The sequence below is a fragment of the Antechinus flavipes genome, chromosome 4 (genome assembly GCF_016432865.1).
Source record: "Antechinus flavipes isolate AdamAnt ecotype Samford, QLD, Australia chromosome 4, AdamAnt_v2, whole genome shotgun sequence".
Lineage (NCBI taxonomy): Eukaryota > Metazoa > Chordata > Mammalia > Dasyuromorphia > Dasyuridae > Antechinus > Antechinus flavipes.
This window is the reverse complement of record NC_067401.1, coordinates 368,702,510-368,716,800: the sequence shown is the minus strand read 5'-3', so window position 1 is coordinate 368,716,800 and position 14,291 is coordinate 368,702,510. Positions and strand designations below refer to the sequence as shown.

The 14,291-nt window shown below is 31.9% G+C and overlaps 1 protein-coding gene across 3 annotated transcripts in view; it reads right to left on the bottom strand.

The window, feature by feature from the left end:
* GPATCH2 (G-patch domain containing 2) overlaps positions 1–14,291 on the bottom strand; it is a 452,239-nt gene that overhangs the window by 14,124 nt on the left and 423,824 nt on the right. For all 3 annotated transcript variants that reach the window (XM_051998289.1, XM_051998291.1, XM_051998290.1), the window contains one exon: positions 7,476–7,564. In XM_051998289.1, the coding sequence (XP_051854249.1) occupies positions 7,476–7,564 (89 nt within the window). The remainder of the gene's footprint in view (positions 1–7,475; positions 7,565–14,291) is intronic.

Sequence of the window (14,291 nt, the reverse complement as noted above, 5' to 3'; positions counted from 1 at the left end):
AAACCAGCAATTAAATTTTTGTTTTGAAATGATATTTATGGTGGCAATGAACACAGATTTCCATGAAAAATTAAGGCACGTAATTTTTTCTTAACAGCTGCTGATACAGGTATGTTCTGGTTAAACAGTACGCTAGCATTCAGTACCATACCCTTGATTTTACAGTGATTGCCATGAATTAATTTAATTCCATCTGTAAGCTAAAATCAGATCAGAGGTCTAATGTTGCTGCAGGCTACACATCTGTTTAATCATTTTTAGATACAACAGCTTGCAAAAGTTCAGGTTTAAAATTTGTTTAATACTTAAGAAATAACATTAGCCTAGTTCAAAAAAAAAAAAAGAAACTCAGATAGAATTATGAAACTATGGTTCTTTTCTCAATCATGAATAGGAAGGCTATCATGGACAATCTAATTCTGTATCTTAATTGTAAAATTCTGGCAAAAGTTTTATAAGCCTATTTTGGAAACCCATATGTATCTAGACTGGCGTGGTACTTGTGTTTTTATTTTCATGATCAAAACATGATGCTCTGTTTTAAACATTAGTTTCATTTGGGCAAACAACTAAAATATATTTTAAAATAATTTCTTATAATTGGAAGAAAAAAGTAAAAAGGAGATGAGGGGAAAGGACACATGCCTGTAAAAAATCTTAAAACTATGCGGATTATTAAATGAGAAAAACCTAGAAACTTCATATTTCATAGAAAATAATACTGTACTGAAATCTTCTTTTAGTCTCTCATCCTTTTTATCAGATTAAGATTTAGAAGTGAAATGACTCAACACAGTACTCCACCACTATTATTTCCTTTCCTATCACTCCTAGCAGTGCTAAATCCTTTAAGTCCTTTCCTAGAAAGCTCTCCTTTTGCTTGGACAATTTTAGTAATACATAGTCTGCCCACCCTTCACCCCCTTTATGCTGGATCTCACTTATGTCTAATACAGCAGAGTCAGTCTTTTTTTTTCTCTTCAAATCTTCCATAGAGTATTGTGGATGGTAATTCACTTGCGTAATTGGCTCAAGAGATGAAAATCTTGTATCGGTCTCTCTTAGCCACTAATCTATCCAGCTGACTGCAAGCCTAATTGGCAGCTTGTTTAGTAATTTGGCTCCTAAAGTGTTGTATCGATGTTGGATAAACAGCCAATGGAAGGGGAGGTGATACATGCTGCTTCCCTTATAACAGTGAGAACCATCAGTCTCTCTTTCTCCTGACCCAGGATTCAGAAAGCATTTTGTGTTTCATGCCTCCCTGCTCTTTCTGCTGCTTCTATTATGCTAGCAGTGCTATAGATTGTTGCAAGATATAAATCTACCAGTAATATTATTAAAATTGTAAACTAACTCTGTATACTGTATGTCTGTGATAACTAACGGACATGGGTTTCTGTACATTGGTAAATAGTCAAAGAATACTATTAAGAACTGCTTCAGAAGTGAAAAAAAAAATACCAAAATTCAGACAGAAGCAAGACATGCTATTTAGTATTCCTATCAAATTTATTATTAACTATCACTTTTGGATAAAATAAACATTACTAAGAAAGTCACTATGAGTTGTGATCATGTAGGAATTGTACATGTGATTCTTGTTGGGTAAAAAGTTCAGAATATTTTCTTCTGATAATGATCAGCATTCACTTTTAATTAAGGCACACTAAATTAAAAATTGGTAGCTTTTTTGATGGATGGGTTGAAGATATTAATGATTCTTTAAATGCAATTTGAATTTTTACAACTCAGTAATTAATGGTTTTATGTTTAGGAAACAATATCAGAAATGAATTGGCATGATAATTGAATAATAAAGTGTTTTGGTGAATCATAATCTTTGCTAAATCATTAGGCTAGCCCTTTCATTCATGAGATGAGGAATGGAGATTCATAGAGGCCAATAGATCTGCCCAAAATACATCAGCTGGTGGCCATCAAATTTTATATCTCTTGACTTTCAGAGCATTACTTCTTCTACTATCTAATCTTTCTACTCAATAATTTTTGTTAATAGAGAAATATCAGAAAAATCAACAGAGTAAACATGCCATGTACTACCAATTTTCAAAGAATTAAAAAAAACTCATTAAAATTGTATCAAACAAAATTTAACCTTTCTTTGATGTGTCACCTTTCTTTGATGTGTCAGAAGAATGTTGTAGGTGCCTCAGCACCATCAATATGAAAAACAGCTATCTTGAAATGTAGATACATATGAGTGCTGATTAATAAAAAAGCAACAACTGATTAATAAATTATTGGACAAACCAATTTTTAGTTAATTAAATAGTACAGATCTTTTGGAGATTGGGCAACTAAGTGGTACAGTGGACAGAGTGCCAGGATTGGAGTCAGGAAGATTAATCTAAGTTCACATCTAGCTTTAGAAACTGTAACACTGGGAAAATCACTTAACCTTTAGTTCCTCATCTGTAAAATGAGCTGGAGGAGGAAATGGCAAACCATACCAGTATTTTTGCCAAGAAAACCCCAAATGGGGTTATGAAGAGGTGGACATGACTGAAATGAATGAACAACAACTGGGAATTGACTTTTAATACCTATTTTACCAAGGTATGCATGATGTCCTTTGGGTTCTTGCAAGTTATTTCAGGAAAGCACAAACTCTGGCAGTTCCTATCAAGATGGAAAGGCTTCAAATACTAGGTATTGATTGTCTAAGGATTCATAGAGAATTAGAGTCTCAGAACTAGGAGGGACCACAAAGGCTATCCACATCAACTCATGCCTCTACTATGAATCTGGCAAAGGGTTACTTAGCTTCTGTTCCAGTGAAAGGGAATCAAGGCTGCCTTCTCAGGCAGTCTACTTTGCTTTTGAATATGTAAAATATTATTAAGTGTTTTCATCTATTAAGCCTAAATTTCCTCTATGCAGCTGCTATTCATTACTCTTAGTTCTTTCCTCAGCAGATGAACAGAATAAGTTGAATTCTTCTTCCATGGACAATCCTTCAAATACTTGAAGACAGCTGTCATATGCCCAGTAAATTATTTACTAATAAGGAATGTAAAAAATAGTTGCCAATAACAAAAACTCTACCTTAATTCAGTAGATTCATATATGATAAAATAAATTCTTATTACTACTATTAGGTGGGCAAACTCCATCACTTCTCTCTTTCCCCACAATGAATTTAGTCTCAAATCTCCCAAAAGATTTTACTTATGAAAAAACATTGCTGCTGCTGTGAACCGGCTTTTATATAAAATGGAATTTAATAGTATTCATGTTTTGTTCGTTGCTTTTCTTCACCTTTACAGATGACATTTTTCAAACTATAAAATGCATCATGATGGCAAACTTGCTTGCTTCAATAGTTCTCAATTTTATGAGAGTAAATCTACATCCTTTGCTACTAATATACACAGCATCTTTGGGTTTGTGACTTTGAATAAGGCAGAGAATAAGTAATAAATTTAAAAATCAATAGCTAACTTATCAATATTCATTTTCCTTTGTCAATACAAAATACAAAGGTGAAAGAGCAATAAATAAGGCAGAGAACTGAAATATATTTGGTGGTCTTGTCACAATTAATAAATGCTTAACCAATAACAAGACCAAATAGGCTAGAGCCTCATTTAGTTTCTGAAGTCATGCTTAGCTGTAGTTTCAAAAGTGTTTATTTTTTTAAAATGACAATGTACTGTAGCAGGATAATACAACAATATTGTAAATTTTACTTTCAATGAACAACATTTGTATGTACCAGGCACTACTCTCTAGCTGTAAAATTTTGTCCAAATACAGAGTTTGGGATTATGAAGCTAAACTACTTGATGACAGATTTTCTAAACAATCTTATGGTAAATGCTTTTACACCACACTTTGTTTGACTGCATGGTATTTCAAACAGAATCTGAGTTGATTACCAATCTACAGTCAGGCTGTCAAATCATTTAACTTTTTACTTTCTAATTCAACTGAAAAAGATATTCATGTGGCTATTTTTTACCTTAAATTTAATGTGAAATGAGACACTATAAAGACTGCATATATGCAGGTCTTGTAACAAAGGAAATAGTCTATAAAATCCCTTTTTGCTTTTAAAACACAAAACGTAGATTTTTTCTCCCATGTTAATGTGGTTTTGGTCATTTACCAAAAAATATCTGGTATGTTATGCTTTGTCTGACAGACATCATTCTGGAATTTAAAAATCACTATTATAGGGATATAAGACAAAGAAAAAGAACTAATCTTCATAACCATCAATGCTTTTCCAAAATGTATTCATGCAAAAGCATTTCTCAACTGACTTTAGGTAATTATCTTCATCTGTGATTTGATTCGATGGCATTAGGAGATATTATCTACTATTTAAACTGAAGTACTTTCAAATAATTCACTCTCTTCCCCTTTGATATGATTGTATATTTCATACTGATTTTATTCTGATTGGAGCAAAACTTTGGACAGTTAGAAATGAAATTAAAACACATTAAAACACATTTCCCCCACAATTGATATTTTTGTAATAATACTAAAATATACAGTAATTTTAACAAAAGCTAGACCTGAAAATGAAGCACAAGAGTTAACTTCTAAAATATAACATCGTGAAAATGCTATAAGTGAAAGAAAAAAGAATGAAGAAGAGGTTTAGATTAAAGTTTAATGTTCATAACCACAATTCCTTACAAATATATATGTTACTATTAGGAAGAGAGAGTGTGAACCACCTTGTAGAAATAATTATATCACCTTCTCCTCAATCTTTAGATATTTTCCCTTCTCCTTTCCCATATGGTCAGAGTTTTTAGGACTTGACCCATGTAGCCTCCCACTTCTCACTACTACCACTGAGGTTCATAAGTAACATTCCTGAGATTGTTATTGGTCAACTTCTGTCACTGAAAAGATGAAAGAATTCAGGGGACTACTCAATGAAATGGGAACATGAAAATATTCTGTAGAATACTGACTTATGCAATTATTTTAATTGATGAGTTCATTTATTTATTATTTTTTAAATTAAAGCCTTTTATTTTTAAAATATATACATGGGAAATTTTCAACATTCACCCTTACAAAATCTTCTGTTCTAAATATTTTCCCTTCCTTATTTCCATTCTTTCCCTTAGATGGCAAGTAAACCAATATATGTTAAATGTGCAATTCTTCTATATATATTTCCATAAATACCATGTTGTGCAAGAAAAACCAGATCAAAATGGAAAAAAAAAATGAGGAAGAAAACAAAATGCAAGCAAACAACAACAAAAAGAGTGAAAATGCTATGTTGTGGTCCACACTCAGTTCCCACAGTCCTATCTCTGGGTGCAGATGGTTCTCACCATCACAAGACCATTGGAACTGGCCTCAATCATCTCACTGCTGGAAAGTCTCGTTCATCAGAACTGATCATATAATCTGGCTGTTGCCGTAATGATAAATGACTTTAGTTATGAAATTATTGTTTCTATTATGAGGTTATCAAAGTATATAGCTGGCACACAAATACATTTTTTAATTGAATTGTAGCATCTTGATATATACTGAGTTATGTATGAAGTGTCATTGTGGAGAAAACCTGTTTCTAGTCTCAGCTCTACCAACAACTAGTTTTATCACTTTAGAAAAGTCATTGTACTTTTTGGAACTTCAGTTTCTATATCTCTAAAGAGGAGTGAAACTAGATGATTTCTAAGAACATTTCCAGAGCTAAAATTCTGTGATTTTACAATATATATTTAGCTTGATATTTCTGTATATGTGCATCTATATGTATAAATATGTACAAATAATGCAGTTATAGTTATATATAAGCAAACAGTATTTATGGGCTTAACAAACAAACACATAGTATATATAGAAATGCTTTTTTTTCTCATCAGTTTAATTGATAGATATAAGATCTCTTCTGTATAAAACCTGCAACCACATCTGATAAAAATAGTTTTTTAGTTGTTCTTTAGTAATTCCTGACATTCCCTGACTCCATTTGGGGTTTTCTTGGTAAGGATATTGAAATTATTTAGCTTTTCTTTCTCCAGATCATTTTACATATGAGGAAATTGAGATCAACAGCATGAAGTGACTTGCCTAGGACACACAGCTAATGAGTGTCTGATGAAGATGAAGTCTTCCTGACTCTAGGACCAGGAGATCATCTACTGCACCACCTAGCTATCCTTTAGAATGTTTAGTAATAATTTTACATTAGGCCATACTAATTTTGAAGTTATGCTTTAATTAGTTTTTCTTTTAACTCATGTGTTGAAGATGCAGTTCTAAATTGAGATTTTTCTGCTTTCTACCTTTTATTTTCTGTTGCTTCTGGGTAAAATTTCAGGAATAAATAGCAAGTTTATTACAACTGAGCTACTATGAATATTACTTTGGGTAATATCTAGAGCCTTTACATAGTGAGTACTTAATCAATGTTTGTTGAATTGAACTGATAAATTCTGAAGGGAAGTATTTTTGTTTTTTAAAGATCCTTTCCACCTAATCTCCCCTCCCCCAAAATAAAAACAAAAACAAAAGAAGTTCAAACATTAGAAAGGTTGTCAGTAAACAAGATTTTCTTTACAACTAATGGAGTGCCTACCTTAAGAAGATTTTCTCTGCTCCTTAATTTGCTACACAGTCATTATGTTATGTTTAACTTTAGATTATTCATATCATTCCTATGTCTATTGTAAACTAAGCAAAGCCACAATTCTAGGTTAATTTCCTTCTTGTACCCAATATACTCTTTGAATCTGTCCCTCCTATATAAGTTAGTGGGGGATCCGGCTTTATAAGCAAGGCATTCCTCTTTTAAGCCTATTACAACTCCTGCATTTTCCATCAAGTTGCTCTGCTCCATAGGGATTTCTCCTTCCTTTAAAATCTGTTGTCAACATTACTCATTTGCATGGAACTAGAATTTTGGAGTTGAAAAGGACCTTGGAGTTCATCTACAGTAAACCTTTCATTTTATAATGCGGAATTTGAGGTCTAGAAATATGACTAATATTACAAAACTCACCAAGTACAAGGCAGGAACTGGAATTCAGTATTCTACAATCATAATCCAGTATTCTTTCCTTATCTGGGATATTTTGTATTTTGTTTTGTGATGGATAATTGTATTTACTATTATTTAGTTATTCATATATCTAAACTTCATATTCCCAATTAGATAACACATTCTTAGAGGAAGGGGACTTTTCTTTCTCCATACCACCTACAATAATGTCCAGTATATATATTGCTCAGTAAATATTTGCTGGTTTATTATTTAGTGATTATCTCAGGAAGCTTTTGGTGATTAAAGTGGACCAAAAATATATTCTAAACAAAAATGAAAGATATTTAATAATATTATTTACTATGTTTCTTTATTTGTTGTAAAATATATTACTTTTTGAGTGCAGGTAATTGAGAATTGATTACATTTTTATTCTTGTAAATGTATAACCTTTAAATGTTTGAGATTTAAAACAATTTCATTTTACCTGTTGCAGTAGGTCCAGGCAAGGGTGCAGCCTTTCTTCTCCGTTTGATATCTCCCATGCACAAGGATCCTAAATGCATACTTGTTTGTCTATAAGTAATTATCAGAGAAAACTATTAACAAAGGAGGAAAAATATGACACATAAATACACAGCTTGTATAATCTGAATCTAAATCAAAACATTCTCAACAAAGATGAAGCTGCATAGTAAAGCCACCAATCTTGTTTATATCGAAACATAATTACGTTTGTTGACAAGCGTTCAGCAGCTAAATGCGCCATCATAAATTGTTACTGGAATGAATAATATAAAAGGAATGCTTTTTAATTTTCAAAACTGGCAATCTTTCTAGCTCAACATAAAATCAAACACTGTTGCCTCTGACAGGAAAATAGCTAAGATTAATTATCTAAAGAGATCACAATATTGTTGCTAGGTTATCAATTGGTTACTAATGCCTTACTGTCAGAACAACATTTATTACAGGAAAAGCATGATCAATTTCTTTTAGGATATTATGCAACAGGGAATTTGTTTAAAACAGATGAAAGAGACATAAGAAAAATTATAATGTTCCCTCTTCTAATCCAAACTAAGAGGTGCCTTAAGTTAATTGTTTATCCACCAGGTAAGGGAACTTAAGTTGAATGTCAGTGCTATTGATACTGCTTTCAAGAAAACATTGATGATATTGGACTAGAAGCTAGCCTTCTGCTATACTTGAAAATAGTCAGTATTAGATTATAATATTTGAATTTGGTCTTTATGTTTTCAATTCAATTTTCAAAAAATATATTAAATTGTCTATTATTTGCAGGACACTTATGTGCACTCAAGTTAAAAAACATTCTCTTTAAAAAAAAATTGTCTTTGCATTTCTAAGACCTACTTTTTCAACAATAGTTTATTAAACACTTATCATGTTCCAGGCACTATGTTAAGCACTGGGGATACAAAGAAAGATGGAAACAGTCCTTGCCTTAAAGAAATGTATAGTCTAACAGTAGGGATAACACATAAGTAACTAGGTACATACAAGATACCTAAGTAGTATTAAATAATACACACAAATAACATTTATATAGTGCTTAATATACTTAACATATATTGGCAATAAACTCCAATGACTCCCTTTTACCTCTAGGATCAAATGTAAGCTCCTCTGTTTAACTCTGAAAACCCTTTACACAACTTGTCTCCAAACTAACTTTCTAAAATTTATTATAATATATCACAGTCTAGGTAAGCCAGCCTTCTTGCCAATCTTCTCACACATGATATTCCATTTCTTATTTCTATTTTTATGCTATTTCCCATTCCTAAAATGCATCTCATCTGTCTCATTTCCTACAAAACTTGTGTGTTTGTGTGCCAACTTTTAACATGGAACCTTTCTTTCTTGTTTGACATTCTGAACACTTTCCCCCACCTCAACATTTACTTTTTGTAAGATTTTGATTTCCATTTTTCTCTCCTTCCTTTCCCTATTTCTTCTCCAAGATGGCAAGAAATCTGATATATGTTATACATGTATAATTATATGTCGTGAAAGAAAAATCAGAACAAAAGGGAAAAGTGACAAGAAAGTAAAAACAAACAAAACCCACCACCAACAAAAGTAAAAATGGTATAGTTCAATTTGCATTTAGACGCCACAGTTTTTCCTCTGGAACTGTTTTAGATTTTTTTTATTTTATTTTTTGCTGAGATGAGCTAAATCTAAGATGGTTGATCATCACACAATGTTGCTATTATGATGTACAATGTTTTCCTGTTTGGGCTTACCTCAGTATCTGTTCATGTAAATCTTTCCAGGTTTTTCTGAAATCTACCTGCTCATCATTTCTTATAGAACTATAGTATTCTATTATATTTATATACCACTATTTGTTCATCCATTCCCCGATGGCAGTCATCTTCTCAATTTCCAATGCTTTGCCAACACAAAGAAGCTATTATAAACATTTTTCTACATATAAGTCATTTTCCATGGAGCCTTCTTTTGAACTTAAGAGCTGGTAGTGACCCTTCTCTCACAAAACAAATCATCTTGTATTTACTTGTTACACACACTCATACATATTGCACATGTTATTCTTCCTTATATAATGAGAGTGCCTTGCAAATAAGGTTGAATCTGTCTTTGTATATACAGTCCACAGTCCCTTGCACAGAGGAAGTGCCTAATAAATGTCCAGGAAATAATTGATTTGGGATTAGGATCTGCCTTTTCACCCAAAAAGTTCATCACAACGAGTTGTCATTTTTTTTGGGGGGGGAGGTGAGATGGACTATTATGGGAATCTGAAAGATGAATAGACAAAGACTGTTCAATAGATTGGTGTCAAGAACATTAAAGTTCAGATAGCCGACAATGGTAAGAAAACTATGGACAACAAAAGAAATTTTCAAAAGTTATATTGGGGACAGAAACAGGACCAAAGAAGGACTAGTGTTTTTTGTTCTAAGTTGAACAGAAGGTAGAGTTACTTATCTCTTATTTTGTTTATATTTTCTCTTAAAAAAAAAATTTTGGGAGATTAACTGAAATATACAACCACACTTTCACAATACTTGGGTATTTCTTAGATTAGATTAGATTTATTAAAAAATGAAGACTTATTAGGTATTTGGTATAAAGATGATAAAAACTGAATCTGAATAAGTAAGCTGATCATATTAAATGGATTATCCTAATTTCCACTTCACATTATGCTATGTGAACATTTTCAATGAAATGGAAAAGATAATAGTGTCTGGGCAGCATCTTTTTCACTTGTAGGAAATAATGCTTCCTCATTAAAAAAAAAGGCTTTTTCAAAAAACAGAGAAAATATAAGGTAAGCAAATTGCAGAACTAAAAAATTAGTTTGGATTTCAAGAGGAAATTAGTAAGTATTTTGTGCACAAAATTTGTTGCAATTGCTTTTGGAGCTTCATTCGTTAAGAAATGAGGGTTCCATTTCTCTTGAGCTTTTACCAATAAAATGTCCTCATTTTGCAAAAGCATGACCTCACAAGATAAAAAGGGACTTAAGCAACATCTATTCAAATCCAGAATTTCTTTTCTCTGTAATTTAAGGACAACCAGCTATGAGGTAGGCAGAACTTAAATGACTTCTGAATTGATCATTTTCATTGACCAGAGGATAATATTGTTTACAATGACTCTGGGTTAAGAATCGAAATATGATCATATGGATTTTTACATTTGTTGTTGGGGGCACCTAAGTGATATCTTAAATACAATTGCTAAAAATAAGAAAAAAATATACATATATAATTTCATATCTTGTAATTTTTAATTCACAATACTAGTTATACACTATATGCTAAAGCAAGTAATAAAACATGTAATCGATTGTCTGATTTATTTTTCTTTACTTGAACAAAACTTGCAGATAAAAATGTGCTAGAACCATGTTTTGTTGTGCCACAGTTCTCTTTTATTATCCTGACTCAGTTTCCCTAATTATCCTGATTCAGCTTTCCCTAAATTGTCCTGCCTTGATTTCCCTGAATTGTGACCTAATTGTTCTACTCAATCCTGTAAAACCATCCCTCCCTCTTAATCTTAATCAATCATAATATTTGATAAGGATAAAAATCTTATATTTTAGAATATCAGAATGCCTCTCCCCATCCCAATCTATCAGAATATCAGATACCATCTTATCAAGATGCTTCCCCCAATCCTATCAGAACCAGATCCATAGTCCTGTTCCCACTCTCAGCACCCTGACTCCGCCCCTGGCTCAGTCTACCTCCTGTATCTGAGCCACATGTATGTGTATCTATCTATCTATGTCATTGAGAACTCACATTGTTTTCTGGATTCTTGGAGATGATAGTTTCATTCAACCCTGGGACCAACCTTGGACCCATTTGGTCCCAGTAAATCTCTTCCTTTAAAATAAAATATTAAATACCCTCTAATCTCTATCTTTTCTCCGGCATTACAGTTTAAAGAAAACTAGTTGTGTGACAAAAAGTTAAGCCAGATTTATTTTCTGCATCTCATTTGCCTCTTTTATAAAGTAAGGGGAATATGCTAAAGTACGACTTTTTTTTTTTTTTTTTTTTTTTTTTTGGCATTATGGACTCCTTTTGCAGTCTGGTAAAAAATCTATGGGCCCCTCCTTAGAAAACACTTTTAAATGCACAAAATAAAACACATAATATCACAAAGGAAACCAACGATACTGATTTATCAAAATATTTTAAGTTCATAGGCTCTAAGTTAAGAACCTCTAGATTCAATAATTACCATGGTCCCATCCAACTTTAAATAATCTGATAAAAAGAAATGCACTTTAAAGAGATGCAATTTAATGCTGTTGTCTATATTGTGCAAAAAATAACTTCCATTTGGTAAACAAGATGCCAAAAAGGTTATTTCATTTATCACAGATTGGATAGAAATGTCATATATGACAGATAAAATAACTTAAATAGTGAAATCTTTATCCTTCAACTACAAAGTAAGGCTGATTACTTTGGCATGAAATGTGATACTTAGATCCAATTAAAAATAAAACTGAATAAAAGAATAAATCTTATTTTTTTGATGTAAGAATATTGCAAATTACTTTATTAACAGAACCACTAACTAAAATGAGTTAACCAAACAGTTAATAGAACCATTAACTAAACAAAACTATAATTGAAACTAAAAAATGAGACATTTGTTTGAATAAACTAGAAATCAATTTCCTAAGCTATGTTATTGTTACATAATTTTTCTAGGGATATGGATAAATATTTGATAAGTATTCAATATAAGAATAAGGTAGGTACACAATACTACTTTATTAAGTACTATGAGGTGATCAAAGAAATCATATTTAGAAACTGCCCTGGGAAAAGTGTGGACAAAAAAGAAAACACACATTTCAAAACTTCAAATATATGTACTTAGAGAAAAAGATAAAGGAAGTGTTTACTAATATAGACCATGTGGGGGGAAAAGTGAGTTTGAATCAATGAAAATTTGAATAAAAAAGAGCTAAACTGCTCTTTTAAAAATTACTCAATCTAGCTGCTAGTGAAATATTGTCCAGTAGGTGTCTTTTTAATGAAAACATAAAGACCATTTGCAATTAGCAAACTCCAAACACTAGCTTGAAGGACAATAACTTTTCCTTAACAATGTTTATAAAATAAAGGAATTCTTCCAAAGTAGGATGTAATTCTTTTATGTAAACATTTTATTTTCACTACTAACTTGCTTAGAAAATTTAGTCTATCTAGATGCTACAAAAATATACTTTTGTTTAACAGTATAAATGATGAAAATGTGAGAATTATGTCATTTGAATTAATGAAGTCTTTTATTAAAACATAGTTGGCATAATATGCAAATAAGTGCAAAGAGAGAGCAGATGCATACTAGCCACAGACGATTTTCTTTTTTTTTTTTTTTTTTGATTGTACAGTCTATCCATATTTTCTAGGCAAGCAAACAACAACTACTCTTAGAAAGAAAAAGGAAGGAAGCAAAGGAAGGAAGGCAGAAAAGGGAAAAAAAGAAAGAAAAGAGGAAAAGAAGGAAGAGAGGAATGAGAAAGAAAACGGAAGAGAAAATCTTGGATTTAACTGTAATATCTCTACGTAGAACTAATGGACAAGAATGCAAAAAGGATGAAATATAGAAACCACTAGTTTCTATACTGAACTAGAAAGTCACCAACTGAACTAGAAGACCTATGCCAGAGGAACAACAGCTCCATCTGTGTTTGAGTAATTTTACCAAGAATTGATTATCTGTTACACTGCATTGAGATATCTGGATTATTGATCAGTAAGATTAAAGTATTCCAGACTCAGTCCCCATCCCCCTTCTTCCTGGAGGCACCTGTAATAGAGTTGTAACAAATAACACTAAGTAAGAACTACTTTGTTATTGTTGTCACCCTTCATGTAGAACATAGCAGTTACTTTTTAATTTAAAATCAATGAATGTCTGAAAGGCAGTCTTGTTCTTTCAACATAAATGAATCATTTGTCTTTGAAAAGCAGCACACTTAGATCACTAGTCAAGGTTATAGTGGGTATCTTTCTCCTATGGCATCAAGAATGAAAATGATAGTTTATACTGAAAATGGAACAGACCCAACATTATTAAAAATTAGAGGAGGCTCTTCCATCAGGCACTTTATGAAACTAGCAATAATACTAAATAAGTTCATTCACAATATTGCAAATAACAAAGGCTCTGATTAAGTGGTAAAATGTTATTGACATATATTTCAAATGATAATGACATATACACATCCCCTTAAATAGCAATGCTTTTTAAACTTTTAGAAGTCACAGAACCTCCTTTTTTGTATCATGACTGTTTTGGGAAGAAAAAACAAAGGATTTATCATTTCATAATGCTGTTGTTTTTGTTATTAGATGAAAATATGCATGTGTTTTTAAGGGATAAAAAAAGAAACAATGAAGTAACATGATTGTATGAGCCAGGCACCTTCATTTAGCTGTAACTTTAAGCTTAAACCTGGATACATTGGTATTATATCTGTAAATTATGCTAATGCAAAAATGGGGGAGCAGGTGGAACTTTGACCCTTGAATCACAGTTGAATTCCAAAACCTGCTTCTTAATATTAAAATCAAAAAACAAAGAACTAGACAAGAGTGCAGGCTTTCTATTTTTTATTCTTAAGAACCACACAGATTCATCTCTGCTCATTCATGGCTTGCTGCGAGCTATCATATAAATAGGAATGTGGTGGGAAGTTAGGCATTTTATCAGGAGGGAAAAAAAAATAAAAATTCGTTAAGACCACCTTGCCTGAAAACTTGGCTTT